Source organism: Vulpes lagopus, chromosome 1, assembly GCF_018345385.1.
Source record: "Vulpes lagopus strain Blue_001 chromosome 1, ASM1834538v1, whole genome shotgun sequence".
Classification (NCBI taxonomy): Eukaryota; Metazoa; Chordata; class Mammalia; order Carnivora; family Canidae; genus Vulpes; species Vulpes lagopus.
The window spans coordinates 37642605-37668619 of NC_054824.1; the positions used below are offsets into that span (position 1 = coordinate 37642605).

Consider the following 26015-nt stretch of genomic DNA (forward strand, 5'->3'; position numbering starts at 1 on the left):
GCCCAAGGTGACCCCTCACTCAGGACTGCTGTACAGGGTCGCATTTTTGCAGACACCTTCACCTGATTCACAAACTTCCCCTTTAGGTGTCAATAGTTCTGTTTTGGAGGATGGAACCAAGACAGGTGACCTTGCTCTCAGGTAGTTATGGAGTTTGTACCAAAGATAGTCTCTGCCTTTAAGATTTGGAGACAAATTACCCTTTGACATAATTTGTATATGGATAGCTCCTGAAGCAAGGATAGCTCTTCATATAACACTAAATAGACTAAATGGTTTATAATGGCTACAATTTATTTTCTGTAACTCTTTTCAAGTAAAATTGCCACATCAGAAGGACGGCAGGGTTTGTTTGCATGGAATATAGACAAAAGAGGACTAAATGGTGAGAACTGGGGAGACTGCCTCTTCTAGAGTCCATGCAAAGAATGTTCTGAGTCCAATGACCAGAACTTCTCTTTGGGCAGAAAAATCTCTAAAGTAAATAAGACCAAATCTTCAGGCTACTAAAACTTTCTGGAAATGTCACCCAGGAATATCTGATGACTTTTGCTCTAGCTCTTTGTCTACCAGGTAAGAGAAGGGTCTTTAATGGCATCCCTGTGTAGGCTGACCTACCTTGAAGGAGTGTTGAGCATTCTACTACATCTATCTCTCATCACAGATGCATTTATGTTCTGACTTGTGAATCTTTTTAAGCGTTAATATAATGTAGAAAAGGACGACCCAGAACCTCATTATCCCAAGTGAACTTTCTCTAAAATAGTTTCAGTACTGTAAATTATAAATTAATGTCATTAACACGGCAATACAAAACTAAAGGAACAATCCCTGGACTCCCTTTGGATCTTCCACAGGGGCCAACTCTGTGCAGGTGGAATGCCTGTGTCTCCTCATTACTGAAACAAGTAGCAATGATAGGGAAAAAAATTTTTTTTCTTCTCTTCCTGGCACCTGGAATGGTGGTTCTGCCTTTGCTACTCCTCACACCATCAGTGCTGAGATCCACCTGGATCTGTCCTTCGGGGCTTTGGTCCCAAATCCACTCTTTCTGGCACTCACTAACACAGAATAAAATGTTCTTTCACCTCCCATTCCTCCTAGGTCTAACTCTCTGCTCTTTTATCTGATAAAGCATTTCCTTGAAAGGCATGAAAGAATGGTCATAAATTATTTGGTGAAGTTTCTGGGAGGATTATATTCTTCCTAAAGGATGGGGTGGTGGTGGAGGGGAGGCTCTTCTGAATCATGTTACCCAAGTACACCAGTGTTTAACGAGCTGGAGATGTCACAGAGAGACTGTTCTTACCTTCTGTACACACTGTTCCTTTTGCCCAAAAAACCCATTTTCTTACTCTAAAAGGACCCTGATGAAGGGGAATATATCTTAGACTGCTTCCTGGAATTTAAATACTTGGGTAGGACTTCTGTCTGAGAAAATGGTAGCAAGGAATAACCAAAGGCCATAATAATTATTTTTCCCTAAGAATGTTCCATGCCCTCCTGATCATAAAAAGCAGTGAGTTAGGGAGACACTGATGCTTCCAAGGCGGGGGTGGTGGGGGTGGAGGAGGGAGTGGTGGAAATCAATGAAACAGCAATCTTTGCAGGCAATCTTGTGAAAGGTAACTTTTAATCATCTTGTATTTGTTGATCAATTTTACTCACATGAGACACATTTAAAACATCGGTTAGGCATCAGGTTTATAAACAAACATGTAGCAGAAGAGAAATCACAAACCTGCTTGATGTTTCCCCTTGTTCTTTCCTTCAGGTGCGTGCAGGCAGAAAAGAAATGATGATAAACTGGTGAATACATTTATAGCACTTGATAATGGCCAAAATGGAGGTCGGGGAATAAAGCACCTTAGGTAATTCTCTTCAAGTAAGATCCATAGAAGCAGTATTCCTTATAATAAATGCACCCAACTTTTAAAATGTATATTCTTTGTGGCATAGACCTGAGTTGGCACATATATTTAGCACGACTAATGGTACTCACATGTGACCCAAAACCGTAGACTCTACATTAGCTGAAGTTATCCATGGTTAAGAAAGTGGTTCTGATCTTACTGACATGAGCAAGGACTCTTAGAATGATGGTGGTTACACTGTAGCTGTAATCTCTGTGCTTTAGACAGACTTTTAGGTTCCTAAATCTGGATTTATTAATGTTACTGTGGCCTTGTGCTTCAATCACTTGTTGAGGAAGATTTTGTTTTCATATTCTATACAATATGAATGCTCTTGGAGTAAATTAGGCATATAGGAAATTTTTAAAAAATATTTTATTTGAGTTCAATTTGCCAACATACAGTGGTAACACCTAGTACTCATCTAGGCATATAGGAAATTGATCACAACTCTCCTGGACTAGTGTTAGATGGTATTTTTAATAACTCAGTTTAGCAAATCCAGTGTAGTGTCTCTACAAATGAGCTGTGTGTGTCCTTGGGCAAGCACCTAACATTCTTGTAGGTCTTGATTTTCTTATGAATAAGTTGAAGACATTGGATTAGATAATGTTTACATCCTGACTTATTGCACTATCACACGACCTCCTTGGAGCTTGATAATTTCCCACAGCTTCATAAAATACCGACTCACTCCCTAAAAGAGCACATTTACTTATGTTATACGCTTTGCATAGCCTTCATTTTCCCTGAGAAAAACATCAAGAAAAATACGTTCCCTCTGTAAATCCCTCTGTTACTAAAAAACAAAACTGTGAAACAGCAACTGCTAAGACTTTGAAAGTGTATGTGAGACCGGGCAGATCAGAAAGGAGAGAGACAGAAACTGCTCTGTATAGCCCTGGCAGGTCTGAGCAGGTATTGCATGCCCCCTCACTCTGCCCCTGTCTCCCCTCCCCTGTACACTTGTCACACCTCTCTTCCATCCTACTCCCTGGAATGAGGTTGAGGAGTCAAAGTATCTCATTTTATCTCTAAAATTGCTGAGAACAAGAGCATGAGTTCATGGTTTTTTTTAATGATAGCGATATTATTGATGCTGCTGCTGCTATTAATATGATCTCTTCCCTGATGATCTATTTAAAATTGTAGTCCTTAATGTCTCCCAAATTCCTTCCCTACTTTGCTGTTCTCCTTGGCACAACTGCCATCTAATCTATTACATATTTTAAAATTTATTAACTAATTAATTAATTTTCTCTTCCCAATGTCCCTTAAATATATATTCCCTAAAGCCTGAGATTCTAATCTATTTGTTTTTTTTTTTTTTCTTTCACTGCTATACTTCTAGTGCCTGGAAGAGTGCCTTGCAAAACAATAGGTGCTCAATGAATAGTTATTTAATGAATGCACAAATGAATGAATGAATCATCTCTTCAGAAGTACTTAAATTCTAAATGTTATAGGAAATACATCATGTAAATAAAAAGAAGTTTCAGTCTGTTTCTTATTACATCACTCTACACTCAGTAAGCCAGTTAATTATAAGTATAAAAATATCTCTCTAAGTCATTGCAAATTATTCTCTTCACAGATCTACAAACTTGATTAAAGCAGGTTTGTTTTCTTTTAAGATATATTTTTTAAAGATTTTATTTATTTATTCATGAGCGACACAGAGAGAGAGAGAGAGAGAGGGAGAGAGAGGCAGAGACACAGGCAGAGGGAGAAGCAGGCTCCATGCAGGGAGCTGGATGTGGGACTCGATCCAGGGTCTCCAGGATCAGGCCCTGGGCTGCAGGTGGCGCCAAACCGCTGAGACACCAGGGCTGCGCTAGCAGGTTTGTTTTCTAAAGCAAAGGTTCTGAACTTGGCTTCAGGGAGTCTGTAAATACATTAAAACTGTAGGCAAAATTTTGATTTTTTTTTGTGCATTTAATATTTTTTTTTGTGGGAAAGTATCTCACAGTTTCTAGAATCCCATAATATCACAGAGTCCATAATTATTATCATGTTCTCAATAGTTTAACAAAAGCCACAACAATAATAAAGAACCACACAATTTGGAACAATAACATGTCACTGGAGGGAGAGATGTTAGGATATTCAGGTTCCCATGACCATTGCAGTGATGGCTATGTCATTCAGGACAAGTAAGTGTTATTCAGTAAATGGGCCTGAGACTCAGAGTTAATGGGGGGTGCAGAGAAAGGACAATGAGGCGATGGCTGACAGCCAGAGTGGAACAGGATGAATATAGGTGTTTGCATAAATTCTCCTCTCCTCTCTCCTCCTCCCATTTAAAATGGAAAATATCAGAGGAAAAAAGAGAAATTATGTGAGTAAAATCATAGTTTATGCACCAGGAGAATTTGACTTAATTCTTAATTATTTTTTCCTAGGCTTCAGAATGACTTTAATCCAAAAACTTTGGGAAGTGGAAAGCAAAATTATCACATGATAATAGACCAGTCTCTTTTGTCACTTGAGAATCTTCTTTTGTTTCTTCTATATACCTCTTACATATAATACCTAGAAGCCTTCATGAGTACAAAAAATGCAATTTCTATATAATTCCCATTTCTGATTCATACCCTCAAGGAAGAGATATTTTGTTCTTATTACTGCAACTTTGAAAGAATCTCATACTCAATAAAGGAAAGTCAACTAAATTTTAAGAGCTACATGAAAAGAGAATTCTCATGCATGCATTCATTCAACAGCACCCATACTTCTCTCCTTGCTAAGTTTCCATTCCTTCTAAAGACCTGGGGTTCTGTGAATATCTCTGTCACAGGTGCTGACAAAGTTTTGACTCCAACTTTTAGAAGATGTGTCCTATCAGAGCTTAGAAGTTATCTTGCTCACCTCTTGTCCTTCATTTTGTGGATGGGGCCCAAGGAAGATCAGAGAAGCAACGTAACAGATCCTGACAGTGACAGATCTACGGCTTCCCAACAGTGTGCACTCTGAAGCATCACAAACCTCCTTTGAGACTGAAAATTCAGGCAATAAGTCATGAAGGTTTCCCCAGGTGATTTCTCTTCCACATCAGTAAGAAAGAGGTTTCTCTGATTGAATCAAAGTAGTAAGATACCTTGAAGCCCACGAAGTCGCTAGGATTAAGGTTTTGTCGGACTAAGAAGGGAAACAGCAGGTGTTCTAAGCTATGAAGTAAATAAGCACTTTGATAACTTCAGAACAACCTGAGGAACTGACTGTTGTAATCAAGCTGAGTGACCCTTTCCCTTGGCTTACTTGCTTTGGTTGTTTCAATGAATGAAGATTTCTTTAATTAGGTGGTAATTTTGATTTAGCATGTCCTGCAACTTGAACTGGAGTCCAGGATTCCAGGACTAAGGATTTTTTTTTTAATTTAAGGTGATTTTGGTAACTATCAGTGCTGTTCATAATTTTTCTGGTTCGCTTCTCTTTCCAGGTACTTGGTAAGACTGCACTTTCCTATCCCCTTTGAGTTGAGGCACGGCCAGGTGGTTTGTTTTGGCCAATCAAGTGTGAACAGAAGCTACATTGCTTCTAAATTTTGAATGCTAATTTCAAATTTTAATCTGATTGGTCCCATTGCTTCACTGTACACTGTAATCCTATTAGGACTTCAGCTCTTCTTTTGCTACCGATACTAGCTTGATCAGCAAGTGAAAACTCAACAATCACCCTATAAGAGGACCCAGATGAGACATGACTTTGAGGGACTTTGTGCAAAGATACACCGCTTTCAAAAAGTGCTCCCTGCTTGGGGTCAGGTGATGGAATCGTTTTTCAAGAATCATGGTGGTTACTTTTAGAATTTCCGTGGACTTTATGAAATGATTTATTAGAAACTAAGCATGAAATAGTAGAAATAAATGTCCGTACAAGTTTATATTCCTTGAATCTTTAAACTCTGCCTGTGAATGGTGAGGGACAATACTGATTCCATTTAGTTTTGTACCTGAGTTGCTACTGAACAGGTCTGAATATCTCAAAGAGCAACAGAGAATAAGACAAGCCAAAAATCAACGTGTGTGTGTGTGTGTGTGTGTGCAGTTTGTTTCGCGAATGTGAAGAGGCTTGGTGACAGCACCAGCTGTCACATTGATACCTACTTGGTAGGGCTGCAGGTGTGCAAGGCCTTCAAGTGTGGCTTCCAGGTTGCAATGGAAACAGACTTCTCATCAGCTGCATAACTACGCCAAACACACTGCATGTGGCATACATGGTGACATAAAAAATAAAAACAAAAGAGAGGAGAAAAGAGAATAAAATGAAAAGGGAGATTATTAACTTAATATATATTAAGAATCTTTTCCTTGTCATACCTGGTCCCGACAAATGCCCAAAGAGTGAAGAAGACTATTTTGGCATTTTTAGCCAGCTATTAGACGTATTCTGCACATATTCCACATTAGTGGAATTGGTTTTCAAAACAACTCACACCAGAGAGTAAAAGTACCAAAAAGTATAACACAAAGCAATTTCCAAATTGGTTAGGAAAAGAGATGACATTATTGAAGGTAAACTATCTTGAGCAAGAACATGCATTCTGGGAATCAACTGCACATCTTTAATCACTATTTGTTAAGATGGCAAAGGACTACTGATAACCCACAATGCAACTAGCAAATTAATAGTAAATTAGCTAGTAAAATAATGACCACAGGGTCATTAATGTACGTGAATTAGTGTAATTCCCTGACATTGAACTGTATAGTATTTCTTTTTTTTTTTATGCTGAAAATATTTTTTATTTCTTCTCCCTATATTTTGAATTTCAGTCTTTATTAATGCCATTATTTTGAATGAACTGTAGAGTATTTCTAATGCTAAAAATGGAGACAGTTATAACAAAAAGCAGGGCTAAAATAAGACAGGGAAAATGTACTCTCTAGGGATATAATTGGAAAGTTAAAAAGTTAATATCATGGTATAAGAATATGTTATGGCTCTTTTTTTGTTATGGCTTTTTGATGTAAAACATAAGCTATCTCTATATAATTATACCTGACATAAATAATACTATGTATTTTCATGTAGTCCTCACACTCAGAATGTGGATTAAGACTCTTTTTTTTGTAAAAGAGAAAATAAAGGCTCAGATAAATTAAGAGTTTACCCAAGGTTGGTAGAGTTGAGACATTATCTCAGATTGCCTGGTTCGTGGTCTTAGAATGACTCTATTGTTTTTTGCTTACTATTTGATGATAATTGCTGGAAAAGTTTCCCTTCAAACTGTCCATTTAAGAGATTGGGAATCCCTGGGTGGCTCAGCAGTTTAGCACCTGCCTTCGGCCCAGGGCATGATCCTGGAGTCCTGGGATTGAGTCCCATATCGGGCTCCCTGCATGGAGCCTACTTCTGCCTCTGCCTGTGTCTCTGCCTCTCTCTCTCTCTCTCTGTGTATCTCATGAATAAATAAATAAAATCTTTAAAAAAAAGAGATTGCCCAAAATTACTTTATCTCTAGATGTTAGTGAATTTTTTTCCCTACAAACATTTCTAATGACCAAATGTTTACTCCAATATCCCAAAGGAAATTTTTAAATTATAATTCATAAATTAAAGCATTCTACTTTATGTGGCAGATTAATTTAAATGGGTCATATCCCTACTAAATAACAAAATCATTTGTGATTTTGAAACTTACAATGAAAAAACAGTGATCTAATAATATGCCTTTTCTTGAGAATATCATTAAATAAATGTGCACTGAACAAAAAGAGTTACAAGTTGACCCAAAAACTTTGGGAAACTGTTTGGCAGTATCTATTAAAGCTGAATGTATACATACCCTATGACACAGCTACACATTCTTACATACATACTCAGTAGATGTGTTTATATATGTTCATCAAAAAGATATGTACTATAAAGCTGAAAATTGCACTGCTCTTAATAAGCTAGAGCAAGAAATGCTGAAACATCTACCAATAGTAGAATAAATAGGTAAGTTGCGGTACATTAACATAGTGGAACAGTACAGAGTAATAGCACACTAGAATGATGCTCAATTATGATGAACTTTATATGAATAATGTTGAGTGAAAGAAACAAGATACAAAAGAGTATATGCTGCATGATTCTATTTAAACTATGCTATTAGAAGGCAGCATAGTGGTTACCCTTGGGGGACAGTGATTGAGAAAGGACACACAGGAGGTACTGGTCATGTTCTTATTCTTTATCTGGGTGCTGGTTATGTAAGAGTGCTCAGTTCTCTTTAGATATGTGCTCTATTCTGTATGCACGTTTTACTTCAGTAAAATGTTCAAGAAGTGATATAAAAAGCTAGAAAAATATGTAGTAAGACCTGACGGTATTTTTAAAAATATTATTAAGGGAGGTTTAAAAATAAAAATATTATTAAGGGAGGTTTAAATAATTGAAGCAGGGTCCTTGCCTGGAGCCTTGCTTACATGGCTCATATTGATTTATCCTAAAATCTGGGAAAATTTATGCTAAGCATGTTAGCATCTTAAAGAGAGTAAAACAATTATCAAATTATTTTGAAATGTTAGTCTTTGCAAATAATGTTTATTTTATTTTATTTTTAAAAAGGTTTTATTTATTTATTAATGAGAGACACACAGAGAGGCAGAGACATAGGCAGAGGGAGAAGCAGGCTCCCCACAAGAAGCCTGTTGTAGGACTCGATCCCAGGGCCCTGGGATCATGACCTGAGCCAAAGGTAGATGCTCAACCACTGAGCCACCCAGGTGCTCCACAAATAATGTTTAAACACAATTTACAGAGTAACGTAGGGTGACATATGGGTTTATTATTGCAGTTTCTTAATAGTGAGGTCCAGAGAACCTCCAATGCTCTGATGGCATTGATGGCTGCTTTAATTAAACAATTTTCATAGAAGGCATCAAATATGTGAACTCAGAAACTTTGAAAGGAAGACCTATGTAGAACTAGAAGCACCCAACAAGTCGGTGCATTATTAGATACCAGTGGAAAAAAAAAGCCAGACAATACAACAAAAAATGGGACCAAGACATTATCTGCCAATGTGACAAAAACTAGGGATGAAAGGGGTCTCTTTTAGAAAATTGAAGATTTTCTTAAAAATAAGACCTGATTTCTTGCTATTTTTTCTATCAAATCGATCTTAATAGCTAAGCTCTTTTCCCCTTCATTACTCTTCTAAAAATGTCTTGTAAATGGGAGGTACAGAAGGAGCAAGTGGCGTTTGTATTGGAGCTGATATTAGTTAACAGTAAAGATGGAAGTAAAGACTATAACTTCATTTGTCTTACAATCTTCATAACTTTGTCCTGTCCTTGGCTCATTTTCTTAACTAATTGCTTCAAGTACCTGAAACTCAAGGCCACAATTATATAATGAATAGCTGATATTCCTATATTTAAAGCCAAAATCACATGGTGGTTGGCAAAAGAAAAATAATGCCCCAGAGGGATTTAATTGACATGGCATATATATTCCAAAGGATAGGCCAACAAGAAACAAAATGAAAGCCAAATTTACCATTTATCAGGTGACCCTGGTGTTTTAGGCAGCCAAACAAATTCAAACTTTGGTCTATAATTATAAGTACAATATCAGTATAATTAAGTTTTTTTTTTAAATTAAGTTCTTAAAGGAGTATTTAGCTTGTATTTTATGGAGCATTATAGCTATGGCACATTGACCCTTTCTGGAAATTTTAGTTTCAGGTCACCTTCCAAAGGTATAATTAACAGGGAACTGATTATTTTCAAGGTACGGGTTTTAAGAAGTTAGAGAAAAAAAAAAAAAAGAAGTTAGAGAACTAAAAAAGATTTAGGGTGACAACCAACAATCCCTTCCCTACCTTGGTTCTCATTAATTTTTGTTCCTTAGAGGTAAACCCCCTTCAGCTCTTATAGCTGTTGCTTCTATTTTTAAGAATTCTTATTATTTTTTAAAGACTTCATTTATTTATTCATGAGAGACAGAGAGAGAGAGAGAAGCAGAGACACAGGCAGAGGGAGAAGCCTGCTCCATGCAGGGAGCCTGATGTGGGACTCGATCCTGGTCTCCAGGATCAGGCCCTGGGCCAAAGGCTGCGCTAAACTGCTGAGCCACCCAAGAATTCTTATTTTTAAGGATTGTTCTCACACTTATATTTCTTGATATTTTAATTTTAGGCATTATCAATTAGCTTCCTATCATGAAAAATAATGGCAGCTCACTCACACATTCTTTTTCTCTTACCCAAACAATTTTCAGTTAAGTTGCTATTTATCATTTGCATTATTATGACTATGTAACTGTTGTTCCTAGTTCAGCAATGTGGTGAAAGAATATATATTTGTTTTGTCTTAGAGTAATTATTACCCTATTTTAATTTTCTGATTTGCTCTTATGTATCTATTGTGAATACATTTCTGAAATAGCAGAACTCTAAAATTCCACTAGTCAAATACATCATGAAATCTATCAATTTCATTTTTTATTTCCTTGAAGATCTTTTTTCTGGAGCTCTCCAGCCTCCTGCTTAACTCAGCTCTTTAGGCTGATACAGCTTTTGTTCTGGGACTTCCCTTCAGATCATCCTGGAGATTCCCTTGACTCTTTCTTGGGTGAGATCTCTTCTTTCCTGGATCCCATTTCTCTTTCTTGGTTTATCTTCTTATCTTAGAAGAATAATTCTGTCCAAGCAGCTTTTTTTCCCCCCTAAATTCAGCTTTATTTAGGTATAAACATAAAATTGTAAGACAAGTGAAGTATACATCATGGTGATTTGATAAATGTATATATTACCCCCATGCCTTCATCTTTTTTTTTTGTGAAAATGTTTGTTCTATTAGCAAATTTCAATTATATAATATAGTGTTATCAACTATAGTCCTTATGTTGTATATTAGATCCTCAGACCTTATTCATCTTAGAGCTGAAAGTTTTTACCCTTTTATTCTATTTCCCCAACCCTCCAGCCCCTGGCAACCACTTTTTACTCTGTTTCTAGGAGTTTGACTTTTAAAAAATTTGGATTCCATATATAAGTGATACCATATTTGGTACATACAGTATTTGTCTTTTTCTGTCTGGCTACTTCACTTAGCATAATGCCTTCAAAGTCTATTTTTATCGTCCAACTGAAGGATTTCCATGCTTCTCATGGTTGAAATAATATTCCATTGTATACATATACCAATATGGAAAACAGAATGGTGGTTCTTCAAAAAAATAAGAAGTAGAAATACCGTTGTGATTCAGCAACTTCACTTCTGGGTTTATATCCAAAGGAAATGAAAGCAGGATATCAAAGAGATCTGCACTCCTATGTTCATTGCAGTACTGTTCACAACACCCAAAATGTGGAAACAATCCTATTAATAGTGTCCTATTAATGGATGAATGGACAAAGAGGATGCAATACATGTATATGACAAATAACTTCTTGAATAAAGGTAAATGGTAGGTAAAATTTTGAGATCTTGCCTGTCTAAAAATGTCTTTATGCTACTCACAGTGAATAGTTTGGCTGAGTATAGAATTTTAAGTTGGAGATTTTTCCTCCCCAAATTTTGAAAGTGTTGTTACATTGTCTTTTAATTTTAGGGTTACTAATGAGAAACCTAATGGCATCTTAATTCTTGACCCTTTAGATACATACTACCCAGAAGTCATGTAAGGGTTCCTTTTTTTTGCAAGTGTTCTTTTGTTTGTAGCGCTGGGCACTTGGGGGGCCCTAGTACTGTGGTCAGCCAGTTCTGGAGAATCATAATGCAAAATTTCTTTGCTAAAATCCTCCCTTAATTTCTCTGTACTTTTTATAAGGTAGTCCTATTAGTTGGATATTTGATCTCCTGGTAAGGTCATCCAACTTTCCTATTTTTTTTGGTCTTATTTTCTATCTCTGTTCTTTTCCTTCTAATTTCTAGGAGGTTTTCACTACTTTAGCTCTGTTCCTATTTTTCTTTCTTTCTTTCTTTCTTTCTTTCTTTCTTTCTTTCTTTCTTTCTTTCTTTCTTCTTTCTTTCTTTCTTTCTTTCTTTCTTTCTTTCTTCTTTCTTTCTTTCTTTCTTTTCTGCCATTGTTTTGCACATCTAGGAAACTTTTTCTCAGGCTGTTATTATTTATGAGTAAAGTGCTAAAAAAGATTATATACGCTCTGTATAAGGCTTGAACTATTGACTGGTGACCTTCAGGGTAACTGGGTGAAGACTCAGATATTTCACTGGTGGAAGCCAAAGTCTCTCTCTCTCTCTCTCTCTCTCTCTCTCTCTAAATATATATATATATATATATATATATTTCTTTTGGACCACCTAGCTTCCCCATGGCAGTGTCTTCTAATCTCTTCCCTTCAGGAGAATAAGCCTGTCAGCATTCCACTTTACAAACTTTCACTTAATCTCTTGTTTCTGTTTCCAGCAAGCATCTTGGTTATACCCTGAGCTGGTCCAATCTTTCTCAAAGTAAACCCCTATAACATGCCATTTTTTGAAGTATTTTTAAACTCTAGCCTCAAGCCTTCAGTGATACATAAATGAGGATGCAACTGCTACTATTTGAAAGGAGTAATGGATTATGATTCAGAAACTAGGGACTGAGTCCTAGCTCTTCCTAGGCTTGGCCTGGAGATCAAGTGACATCATGTATTAGAAACACCCTGCAAACTGAAAAATACTTTGCCATTCTTGGGCATTCTTAATGAAAGTTGTGACATTTGGGCAGGTATTCAAGCTGCTTTCTTTTCCCAGACCACTCCACTTGAAATGAAAAGTTAATATAAATGAATCATGCAAAGATATTGACACAGCTAAATTTGCTGAAAGCTGCTGGGGTTTTAAATTCTTCTCTAAAGACCCAGAAAGGCTGGTTAATTTAATTGTCTCACCAACCAAATGACAAAGCAATTTGGGCATCTCAGTGCCTTTTAATTTTTTTATTTATGTTAATTTTTAATTGAAGTATAATTGACATATAACATTAGTTTCAGGTGTACAGCATAATGATTTGATATTTGCATGTAAATGATCACCACAGTAAGACTAATCTTCAGTGCCCTTTGAGAAAGATAGTGGCTCTGGCTTAAAACAAATGACATTACTCTTGGTCTTGATGCTTTGTGTGTTGAGCAAATCAAGGCAGGTTTATTGGTTGAGAAAATAAATGGATTAGTAAGTGAGGATTGCTTTTCAATCTACTGCATCCTTAAAAATAAATTTCTGCAATATATATAATCAAAGCTTAAAGCTCTGAATTCTGGCTAAGGATTACAGAAAGGAAGAACAATGAAAACATTTAATAATTATATATTATTATTCCTATGTCTAATAAAAAATCAATTGCATTTGGGGAGGGGTAATAATTGCCTTATGGGTTTGTAGATTCTACTTTGACTAATGTAATTATGATTAGATTTTAAAGGTACTCTTGAAAATTTTAAGCCTTTAATTTTATTTATTTTTTTTATTTAGCATAACACATAATCTGGGATTTTTTTTGGGATTTTAAGTAAAAGAAAAATTAATAATTTCACAAGTATTATCTACATTTGCATAAATTTAGTTATTTTTTATTGAAGCTTGGTTGACACACACTGTTACATTAGTTTCAGGTGATTTGACAACTTTATACATTATGTTGTGCTCACCACAAGTCTAGCTACCTATCTGTCACCATACAATGCTATTACAAAACCACTGATTATGTTCCCCATGCTGTATGTTTCATCCCCATGACTTATTCATTCTGTAACCGGAAGCATGTACCTCCCATTCCTCTTCACCCATTTTGCCCAACATATTATCCCTCTCCCCTTAATCATCAGTTTGTTCTCTGTATTTATGGGTCCGTTTCTGTTTTTTGCTTGTTTTTCATTTGTTTTATTTTTTAGAGTCTACATATAGGTGAAATCATATGGTATTGCCTTTGTCTGACTTATTTCACTTAGCATAATGCCTTCTAGGTCCAACCTTGTTGTCACAAATGGCAAGATCTCACTCTTTTTTATGGGTAGTATTCTATTGTATAAATATATTTTCACATCTTCTTTATCAATTAATCTATTGACGGGCACTTGGGCTGCTTCCATATCTTGGCTATTGTAAATAGTGCTGCAATAAGCATAGGGGTGCATATATTTTTTCAAATTAGTGTTTTTGTTTTCTTTGGGTAAATACCCAGAAGTGGAATTATTGAATCATATGCTATTTCTATGTTTAATTTTTTGAGGAACCTCTATACTGTCTTCACAATGGCTGTACCAATTTACATCCCTACCAAAAGTACACAAGGATTCCTTTTTCTCCACATTCTTCCCATTTGTTATTTCTTGTCTTTTTTTATTTTAGCCATTCTGACAGGTGTGAGGGAATTTCTCATTGTGATTTTGATTTGTATTCCCATGATGATGAGTGATGTTGAGCATATTTTCATGTGTCTGTTGGCCGTCTCTTTGTCCTCTTTGGAAAATTGTCTATTCAAGTCTTCTGTTGATTTTTAAATAGGATTGTTTATTTTGGTGTTGAGTTGTATAAGTTCTTTATATATTTTGGATATTACCTCCTTAATGGATATACCATTTGTAAATACCTTCTTCCATTCTAAATAGGCTGCTTTTTCATTTTGTTGATGGTTTCTCTTACTGTGAAAAAGCTTCTTATTTGTGCAAATTTAATTATTGATCACAAAATATATTACATAACTCAGTTCCATAAAATGGAATTCTAGATCTCTAAGCAAAACAGTTCAGTCAGCCTCTCACCTTTTATGGGTTATCTGAGAGGAAAGCCTTGTCTAGCTTTAGTTGTGTACATATTAGTACCTCTGGTCCAATGATTTACTGCAAGAATAGCAATCTGTTTTCAAGTTCAACTGGAAATTGTTTTTGCACAATTTAGTAGTTGATATGTTAGATCAAGGAAGTTCCTCCAATATTCTCTAGATCTATCTTGTACAATATGGTAGCCAGTATCCATCATATTGCTACTCATATTTTGATATATGGCTAGTGCCATCGAGGACTTGAATTTATAAATTTAAATAGCCACATATAGCTATTGGCAACTGTACTGGACAGCAGAGCTCCATATCATCACAAGGGATACATGCATGAGAAATGCCTCAAAGGGCTCATTTTCTAATAAAACAGTTGATACTTTAAAATGTTTTTTGAGGGATCCCTGGGTGGTGCAGCGGTTTGGCGCCTGCCTTTGGCCCAGGGCGCTATCCTGGAGACCCAGGATCGAATCCCACGTCGGGCTCCCGGTGCATGGAGCCTGCTTCTCCCTCTGCCTATGTCTCTGCCTCTCTCTCTCTGTGTGACTATCATAAATAAATAAAAATTAAAAAAAAAACATGCTATATATGATATGTGGCTCCTCCCTTCTTCCAAATGTTTTTTGATACAGAGCCCTCCCCTTTTAAGATTTTATTTATTTATTTGAGACAGAGGGGTGATCACATTTTGAGTATGTGTTGATTGGGAAAATATACAATAGATAAGCTAAAGCTGGGCAGCACAGGTCGCTCAGCGGTTTAGCTGGGCCTTCAGCCCGGGGGTGTGATCCTGGAGATGGGGATCAAGTCCCACGTTGGGCTCCCTGCCTGGAGCCTGCTTCTCCCTCTGCCTGTGTCTCTGCCTCTCTCTTTCTCTCTGTGTCTCTCATGAATAAATAAAATATTAAAAAAAAAACTAAAGAGAATAAATAATTTAGTAAGAATTTTAAATAAATTTGAACTTTATTTGCCATAACAGTATCTCCATTCTCTTGAGAACAAGGAGTCCTGATATGGGTAAGATATATAGACAGGGCTTGGTGGCTAGACAGATGTAAGGAACCCATAGAATAACTTCGGCATTCACAAGTTGAAAAACACTGCTCTAGAATTAAAAGATGAGAAGTAAAAATAATTAAAAGATAAAAATAGTGAGAAGAAAAATTCATTGAAAGTGTGGAAGCACCTTATAAACAGTTAAGAAGCACCAAAGGATGAAAGGCAACAGTTTCAGGCCTCAGGTGTTTTGTGTGCATCCTAAAGTGTGTGGCATCTCTTTTCATTATGGCGATTATCACTGGGCTTCAGATCCTAAACTTCTACTACTTAGGAATCTTTTTCTTTAAGACAACAATACTTATCTTTAATGTTCTATGAAACCTAAAAATTAAAAAAATAAAGACCCTCAGTGGTTTGCACTAGAAGTCATGCCCAATGGTCTGTCAATAGTTGCAGAGTAGTTTGATTTGAAAATTAGTACTTATTTAGTCATTAGATACAAGAAGACAGCCTTCATGATATAATTGAACCACCCTCTCCTGCTTGTTTCCCCTGCTCCATGTCTGTTGGACGTCCTGCATATTACAGACATAGACAAAGCCTAAAGATAGGGTTGTGCAGCAGTTATCCCTTATCAACGCACCCACTTAAACCTACAATCTAAATTAAAACAATGTGCTTGTTACTACAACATGAGGACAAATATCCTAACATCTCAGATTGCTACTCCAAACCCCTACAGTTTAGAAGTTCTGTGTCTCCCACTGCTTGGCAGGAAGGGAAGAAATTTCAGATTGCACAATCATTGTCTCCATAATTAAATACCAGTTTTACGGCATGGATTTAGAAAAGAATGTATTTTGTGATTCTTAAGGAACCTGGTTTTAGGATGGTTCTATTCTCAAAAGATATGAATGACAATAGTAGAGCATTCTTTTTTAATGCTGAAGCAAACCTTGAGTTATTGGAAAGAAAATGAAACATTAAACAGCCATATGTCATGAAGTAGTTTCAGATAATATGCCTATTATTTCATATTCTCAAACACTGACATATTCCATAATCCTACCAGCTCTTAAAATAGGATTAACTATTTCAAGTTATTGCTCTAGATGGCACTTCAAGCAATCCTATGAGCAGTAAACCTTGACATCCTAAACAAATATGCTGTTCTTCAGAACAGTGGCATACGCCTGCCTGGAGAAAGTAATTGCAATGCAGGGAACAATGCCATGCTCTGCTCCATCACTTAATGATCAATTATGTTTCATCAAGTCATCCATAAGACACGTTAGGTCATTCCAGGGCCAACACACCTGTTAACCTCTGTGTGTCCTCGCTGTCATGGTTAATAAACCTGAGCAACATATGGGCCATTTGCTGAAAACATATATCTTTTCTGTTTGGGAGTGGGGAATGTTTACCCAAATCCAAGACTGTACATTAAGTTCCAATTTCATTTTTACAAACAAAACAAATCAGTAGCTCTACTAAGCAATGAAGCACACAGACTGGAAAATGACCCGGCAAGCACTCAGAGACTGATGTTGCCATCAGCCTATTACATTGACATTTACCTGAATGAGGTTGGCAGCTGGGTTCCTTCTTTTCTCAAAGTGTTTCTGGCGGTGCTGTTCTTGTACTTTTAATGCAAAACCTGAGCCTAGAATGCCCTGGAACAAAATACAAAAGTAGTAAACTTTTTTTTTTCAAAAGGACTATCAAGGTAATTCAAATATTCTGAAAAACCTTCTAAAATGAGTCTCAGAAAAGACAAAGACTGTGCAATCCGTTTGTAAACATATTACTTATTAAAACAAACACTATTTACCTCTGTTATAACACCACTGGCAATGGCAAGTTCTGAGGCAAGACTGTCAAAAAATGTAACAGCTTTTGTTCATTAGCAAATCAACCAGGCAATGCCATTTGTGATTTCTTTAAAAAAATTTTATCTATTTATTCATGAGAGACACAAAGAGAGAGAGAGAGAGAGAGAGAGAGGCAGAGACACAGGCAGAGGGAGAAGCAGGCTCCATGCAGGGAGCCCAATGTGGGAATTGATCCAGGGATCCCAGGATCACACCCTGGGCTGAAGGCAGGTGCTAAACCACTGAGCCACCCAGGGATCCTACCCATTTATGATTTCTTATACTATGGTAAGAGGCACCACAATTCTAATTAAAAACCACAATTCTTGAAAAGTGTTTTTGTGTGTGTGTGTGTGTGTGTGTGTGTGTGTGGCCTTCCCTATGATACTTCTTAAAGCTTTAGTTAAAGTGAATGGTTGTATCTATTTGGAATTAGGGGACATGATGAAATTTAGAGGATAGGAATTCTGGTTTTGGAAAGAGATGGGCTTAGCATTTGGGGCAGTTAATGTCTCACTACTGTGTACATGGCAGTTTTTCTAGCCCTCTGATGATACGATGAAATTTTATATTTTCCATTCTTGAAATGGTGGTGTATATTTAAAGTCCATCCTAACTCAATTCTCCTCGATGCTACAGTTCTCCACCTACTCAAGTAAAGTGAAAGGGGTGGGGGGAGACAGCTATCCACACACTCAATTTTGAAGACAGAAAGTTTCTCATTTTGCCTGCTTATATAATAAAGACAAGAGCATGGGTTATTGCAAAGCACAGTCTTTCTTCTCTGAGTTTTAATCTCACACTTTAAGCATCCCTTGCCTTTTTGGTTTTAGTTCACCTATTGAGATTTTGGGGTTAGGAAGACGAGTTGTCTCTCTGTGTTTGTATTAGTACAAACACTGGTTTGCTTCCTTCTGCTTGTCATTTTGATCTGCCAAAATCCTGGCTCTCTGAAATGCCTCCCTCTTTTCAGTTTGCTTTGGTCTAACATCCATGGAATCAAGATGCTTTGTTTCAGCCTTGGGTGGGCTTTTGGAGCTAGCTAAATTCAGTCTCTGGGCTTTCGCGTAAGTCTCTACTTTATTAGCATGGCACGCGGAGCTCCACTGCTTTCAGGTCTGTGGATTTTACTTGCGAGCTATAAATTATTACCTTTTTATTAAACTTCAAGGAGTCTGACCCTTAGGCTAGAGATGGATTTCTTATAAGCACCGAGTCAGTATTTGCTATCGATAGGGAATGGTTGTTTTTTCTTTCCTCCTTTAAATTAAAGTAGCTCAAAGATGGCATAGGCTACGGGGGCAGGTGTTGGGGTTCTCATCATTAGGGGGTGTTAAGTCTTGGCTGGATGACAACTTGGGGAAGATATTTTTGGGTTCTAGGTCACCTTTAACCTTCCTTCTTATCTTAGATGTCACAATTCAGAGCATATCCGTGACAATAACCAGATAATCAGTAATGCAATTTTGTTTAAAATACAGTTACACGGTAATACTGTTTGCTATTAATGAGCAATAAGCTACTCCGTTATTAATTAGGATGAATGACTGTACCATGAAGTTAGAAATTATGTCATAGGTTCTGTTTTCCATCTGTCTTTTTCCATGATTGTCTCATGCTGTCTAAGATCTTCACTAGATTGAGGTTGCACCAACCAAACTTTGTGCAAACATACAAATCTGGTCTGTATGATCTTGTTTGTCGACTTAAACATTTTCCTTCATCTGGAGATTATAAAAATGGCCTTCCAACTCTAGTCATTCGTAACTCCTAAAGTTTTTCCAGCTATTTGAAATCATTTAGGAAAGACTTATTTATTTTCCTTTTAACGTTATTTTTCATGAAGCATAGACATGTAAGAGAATATAAAACATGAGAGTTTATATTACATATTTGTTGTATGTATGTGTGTATGTACCTTATATGCATAGTGCATATAATTCTCTCATGGAGCATAATTCAGATTTTGTAGACATTAAATTAATAGCAATAACTACCATTTTTGGGCACATGTTATGTGAAAATGAGGTTTAGAGTTAAATCCCTTTTGGAAAATAAAGACAGGCTCTACATAACACAAACTCAGCATTTGCCAAACAAACTAAAATGTGCTAAAAATCACACTGGCATTGCCTAGAAACATATATTAGTAGTTGGCAAATGTTTACTACATATCTTTTGCGCCAGACTGTACATTACAACAGTTATTAAACCAGGTCTGCTCATTGTCTCATTATGGCTCCGTTCCAATTTTCTTCCACATTTTTAAGTACACAGCTCAGTGAACCTAACTAGAAGTCTGTTAAAATAAAATCCATTATCTTTTATATATATTTACATATATTAAAAATATATATAACTTATGATATATATGATATGCATATAATCCATTTGCCATCCCTTCAAATATCAACATTAATAAGATGAAAATTCTTAGAAATGAAATTAAAAAAATTTAAAATTAATTAACCAAGATATAGAAATCAAATTTTCTCTTAGTTCATTTCCTAAGGTCACATGACTTGAGTTTTAGGTTTTATGTTTTAGTGCTATGTTGAGAAGAGCTACATAAACATTAAGTACAGAGAAAGTACATTCTGGTAAATGTTTTAAATACTTATCCCTTTCCCCCTCCGAGATTAAAGAAGCCTATTGTGCATCTCACACTGGCAGACAGGCTCAACTAAATGATGCTCTGAGCAGGAAGGAAGGGGGCATCCTGAACAGGAGAGAGGCCTGTGCTTGGGGCCGCGCTGGGAAGCAGGGAGCTTCTTCCTGAGGGTTAGCTCTGGGATGCTGTGGGCCTCAAGGAAAGTGACCTCCCTGTGGAGCTTGGAAAGGGTGGCCGTGTGACTCGGTGATGTTCAGGAGAGTCCTTCTGTTTTGAAGAAAGATGGGGAAAGGTTCTTCTCTTTCTTGGTCCTTGGGTTTCCTGGGTGGGAGGAACCCCAAGCAAGGATGGCTCATGACTCATCTCTAACTTTCCTAGCAAAATGCACTCTCCCAAGTCTTACTCTTACAGCACTGTCGCGGACAGATACATAAGACATAATGGCATTTCCAGCCGCCCTTTGTTTTCTTTTTTAAGGGTATATATGGACCATTTAGTCTTTCATTTAATAAGTAAGAGCTCAGCATCTAATGTGAGGTAGCAATAAAATATCCATGATAAAGTCCACTTTTCTTGGCATTGTTAGGGGATGTTCAGTTCTGCACAAGCAAGTTTTTCACATTTCCAACACATATTAATTTGGATATATGAGAATTGTAATCACTTTATTGAGAAACATATTCAAGCATGACTACTTAGTCTCTGACCTTTAACCTAACAGAATGACACAATTTAACTTTCCTGTGATAGTCCAGAGTTTCATTACAGGGACTGGTATTTTGCTGTGCTGGATGCAGCCAGCTTCCAAAGGTGGGCTGACACTAACACTAATTGGCCCCAGTTTCTTACATTTTGAACACTTGCATCTGTTTGCCCCTTACAGATGTACCCCCCTCTTTGTTGTTAGTCTTCTATAATCTCTTCTTGTTACAATGTTTGTTCAATCATCCTCTGCCTTTGCTGTTGATAATCTTCAGAGAATTATGAAGCTATGTAGCTCAGCTTATCAGAATTTTCTCTAAATTAAGAATAGGTTATGAATTAGTTCTCAAGAGACTCTCCTATGAGGACAGCACATACACTATTGTTGATTTTAATAGCTCAGAGGTTGCCTATGTCCCTGTTTGCAGCTTTTCACTGGATCACTGAAGTTGTTTTATATGTGGTCTCAGCATAAGCATAAACACAAAAGCAGCAATTATTTTGGTTAAATAAAAAGCCCAAGAATGTATTTTATTGTTTCTAAAAGTATTTTCATGTAGGGAATTTGATTATTGAATGACTCTCTGCTCTGTTCTGGATTGTTAGGCTTGCCAGGTAAGTCAATTCTGGATAAGTGAGATTTTTTGGACGCTCCTTGATTTTGTCACTTCATGACAAGAAATAATATATCTAGATTCATACAGAAAATGGAAGAAATACTCCAGGAAAGTTTTCTTCATTACAAACATTTGACTTATTAATTACCACATTGGTCTTCATAAAATTTCTCTGGGCACAATAATTCTTTCTCTATTATATAGAAGAGGAAACATACCCAGGGTTATTCTTATTGGCTGAACTATACCCCTCTGAAATTCATATACTGGAGTCCTAATTCCCAGGTCCTTAGAATGTGTACCTTAGAATATGACCTTGGAGATAAGGTTTTTACAGAAGTAACCAAGTTACAACAAGGTCATTAGGATGCGCCCTATAAATATGCCTGGTGTCCTTAGGGGAGAAAATTTGGACATAGACATATACAGAGGGAAGACAATGTGAAGATATAAGGAGAAACTGCCATCCAAGAGCCAAGGGAAGAAGTCTGGTGCAGTTCCTTGTCTCATGGCCCTCAGAAAGAACCAATCCTGCCACCTCCTCAATTTTGGACTTCTAGACCCCAGAACTGTGAGACAATTGATTTCTGTCGTTTAAGCCACCCAGTCTGTGATACCTTTACAGTAGCCCTAGCAAACTAATACAGTCACATTGGTAGTATGTGACAAAGCCTTGCAGTATGTGGCTTTACATTCGAGCTTAAATCTAATGCTCAAGAGGTTGCATAGTCTTTCCAGTGTCTTCTCTGTGGTCTTATATAGTCTGGGGCAGAACCAGCTGGTCAATCCAGAGTTGAACTCTGGCCATGGGAACAAAATGAGCCTCTGCACTCATTCACAGGCAGAGGAGGAGCCCTGTGAGCTGAAAGCTGGGAGTACTCTGGGGTCCCTACTCAGCAGATGCTGTGAGGCAACTCAGCTTCTGTCTGGAGCAAGAGTGAGGCTATTGTTCCTTGAGCATGACTCCTGCCACTCCTGTCACACTCCCTTTTGTTGGCTTTCTTCCCCTGTAAGAGGTGGAATGAACAAAAGTGAGAGTTTAGGGATGGAGGCAAATTGTAATATTTTGATCAACTGCCTTTAATGAAACAAGAGAATAAAATGATCAGAAAGCAAACTTCATCTATTAAGGAGAAAATAATCAGAAGCTTGGGGGAAAATAAATGTGCTCTTCATTCTGAAAAGATGCAGAAGCTGTTCATTAGGAAAAATCAATGACGATGACAGAAAGAATAAATCATCTGACACACTGAATCCCTTTAAAGTCATATGCTTTTCACTCAAATGCATCTGAAGAGGTAAATATTCCATTTGACACATTCATCTCTTCAGCAGCACACGTTCTAAGCCAAACTGGAGAGATCAGTTTAAAAAAGAAGATACCTTTAAATCATTACACATATTTTATTTTTTTTATTTTATTTTTTTAAATTTTTATTTATTTATGATAGTCACAGAGAGAGAGAGAGAAAGAGAGAGAGAGAGGCAGAGACACAGGCAGAGGGAGAAGCAGGCTCCATGCACTGGGAGCCCGACGTGGGATTCGATCCTGGGTCTCCAGATCGCGCCCTGGGCCAAAGGCAGGCGCCAAACCGCTGCGCCACCCAGGGATCCCCCATTACACATATTTTAAATGTACTAGTAGCACGTTGACTGAGAGGTGAGCCATCTGAATGATTATTTGATCATGAAATCCTAGCAGGCATAAAACTCCCAGGTTAAGCATCTCCAAGGAAAGACCATATTTCATAAATTTTTTCACTGGATGTATGTAGAGAAGTCAACATTATATCAATAAAATTATATTTGTAAGCAATATAGATATGTTCTTGGGAATTCCAATGTGTGAAAGCTCATGCTAATAAACCTCTAAGATATAATTTAAACCGCTTTATTTTTGCAAAGATACTTACAGCAGGAAGTGCAAAGAAAGAAATGCCAAGGAGCGCAAAGCCTGCAGAAAGCAATCTTCCCAGCCAAGTTAGGGGAGTTTTGTCTCCATAGCCAATTGTTGTCAATGTAATCTAAAACAAAATAAATAGAACGTGCAGCTTAAGTACTTGAGAGGAAAGTTAGGACCTATGAACAGGAGGCAAAGCAACGTTTCCACTAAATCATTATTCAACAAGCCTTGTTGGCAAATTTTATTACCGTGCTTTAATTTTCCGTGACGCATAACAGAGCTTCTCTTTGTTTAAGGAAGGGAATAACCTACATACTTGTTCCTCCCTTATAACACAATTTTCCATCTTTTCTAAGTGTATTCAAAGAAAGGTTATTTAAATAAGTGGATAACCATCAGTGATACAGAAATGATAGCACCATGGATTTAGGACTGAATCAGTACACAAAACAATAATTTATGTTAATTAAGGCTGTCTATTTATTACCTTGGCAGGCATTTCCTGGAGGTCTGGTGTGTGCAAGGTACGTGTTATGATTTGTAGTGGAACAAAAATGAGAGGTACATAGTTCTTGTCCTAAGATATTTATGGTGTAAGAGGGGAGACACGTCACACACTAATCATTAAAACACAAAATAGGGCAAGACAGGTATTATGATGGATGTACATATAATCTACTCTGGGGATTCAAGGAGCAGATTGATTATCACCAGCTTACGGGGTCAAGGAGGCTTTACTGGGAGATGTCAACATCCCTGGTCTTTGAAGGAGAAGCAATATTTTGAGAGGCAGAAATGATGAAGAGGGTGATCTAGGGAGGTAAAATAGGTGATTAGCTGCACAGCTGTGAGGACAAATAGGGTAGGTTCTAAAAAGTATAAGTTGTTCAGTTGGGCTGGAGCATGGGGGGTCTGAAGAGGATTAGTGGAAAAGGAGATTAACTAGATATACTACAGCTAGATCAGGGAGTGGTTTTTTTTTTTAAGATTTTATTTATTCATTCATGAGAGACACACACACACACACAGAGGCAGAGACATGGGCAGAGGGAGAAGCAGGCTCCTTGCAGGGAGCCCGATGTGGGACTCAATCCCTGGTCTCCAGGATCACGCCCTGGGCTGAAGGCAGTGCTAAACTGCTGAGCCTCCCAGGGATCCCTGAGGATTTCATTGAAAAATGAAATTTGCATCATGTTTCTGCCATGATCAGACTGCTCCAGGATTTTCCCATGCGTCTTAGAACAAAGTCACAGCTCCTTTCCAGGGCCCACAAGGTTCTGCATGACCTGGCAGAATGATGGGGCAAGTGAATTGAAACAGTGGCAATGGGACTGCATGGGAGTGCAGACTGAAGAGGTGTGTTATGAAGTTCAATAGAAATGCATTTGTTAATTGTCTGGGATGAAAAGGAAGACTAAGTCAACAAGGATTTAAAAATTTCAAGGGGAAGATGGTTGTACCATAAATAGAAATATGATAATGAGAAGTAGAAGATTTTGGAGCAAAGACAGAGAGTTTGGTTTTGTAAATAAGTGCTTTTTAAATGTTAGTATGGCTCTGATCTAGAAATGTCGAGCAGGGAATTGAGATAGAGAGCTTGAGTCTTGAAAGAGAGAGGTTGGGTTTGGCATGAGATTTGGGCTTTAGAATCAGGCACAGGATGATTGTTGAAGCTTTGTAAATAAATGAGACTGCAAAGGCTGCAAAGAAGGGGTCCAAGGGCACCTCAAGAAACAGACATTAAAGAGATGGAAGGGAAAGGGACGTCAGAGAAGAATAAATATTTTAAAAAGTAAGGGAACTAGAAGTGAGTCATATAAATGGAACCTCAATGGAGAAGAGAGAGTTTCAAAAAGGACTAGGCAATCATTGGTATCACAGTCTCATAGAAAACAAGGACAATGAGGACTGAGAAAAGATCCTGGATATGGAGATAGATGGTCTCTGGTTTCTACGAAAGAGGTTGCTTTGGTCTTATCATCTTACCTGGGTTTGGAAGGAGGGGTTACATTTGAGAGGCAGAAATGATAGAAGGAGATGATGCTTCATGATGCCAGACCTTTCAGAAACTTTCAAGTTAGCTGATAAGTCCTCGCTAGCTTTCTTTTCTCCTTACTTCCATGATTTTTCTCTTCATATTTTTGGTGGCTCCTCTTATGTGGCGCCTCCTACTCTAGTCAACCTTTGACTATTGGATTCTTAAGGTTTGGTTCTAGGCTCTTGTTTTTAAAAAATTCTACTCTTCTCTCTCTTTCCTCTTCTATCCCTCTTTTTCTCTCTCTTTTCCCAGGTGCCCTAAATGGATTTAAACACCATTTTAATGGTGAACACACCAAATTTATACCTTCAAGCTCCAGATTCTTCTGGGCTCCAGATTCACATATGTGCAGCTGATATTTCTATTTGGATGGCACACAGTCATTTAAACTTAACATGTTTAAGACAGAAAACTTATTCCCCCCAAAGCATGTTCCCCAAATGCATCCCGTCATCCTAACAAGGGCACCACCGTCCACCCAGTTGCTCATGTCAGAAGCCTCAGTTGTCCTCATTTCTTGTTTTCCTGCCTCCCTCCCTGAATCTATCAAGTACCATGGGTTCTAATTCCCAAAGATACTGCAAATTCATTCCCTGCTCACTGTCTTCCCTGCCATGGTGGCAGGCCAGGCTGTGGCAGCAATTTCT

At 37.4% G+C, this 26015-nt stretch overlaps 1 protein-coding gene across 4 annotated transcripts in view; it reads right to left on the bottom strand.

Moving 5' to 3' along the window:
• The window catches only part of KCNQ5 (potassium voltage-gated channel subfamily Q member 5), a 519245-nt gene that overhangs the window by 66283 nt on the left and 426947 nt on the right, over nucleotides 1–26015 (bottom strand). For 2 of the 4 annotated variants that reach the window (XM_041761774.1, XM_041761758.1), the window contains exons 6-9: nucleotides 23341–23451; nucleotides 17204–17299; nucleotides 6020–6114; nucleotides 1742–1768 (exon numbers count right to left, since the gene is read on the bottom strand). In XM_041761774.1, coding sequence (XP_041617708.1) covers nucleotides 1742–1768; nucleotides 6020–6114; nucleotides 17204–17299; nucleotides 23341–23451 — 329 coding nt within the window. The remainder of the gene's footprint in view (nucleotides 1–1741; nucleotides 1769–6019; nucleotides 6115–17203; nucleotides 17300–23340; nucleotides 23452–26015) is intronic. The other 2 variants (XM_041761784.1, XM_041761768.1) reach the window with 1 other exon arrangement.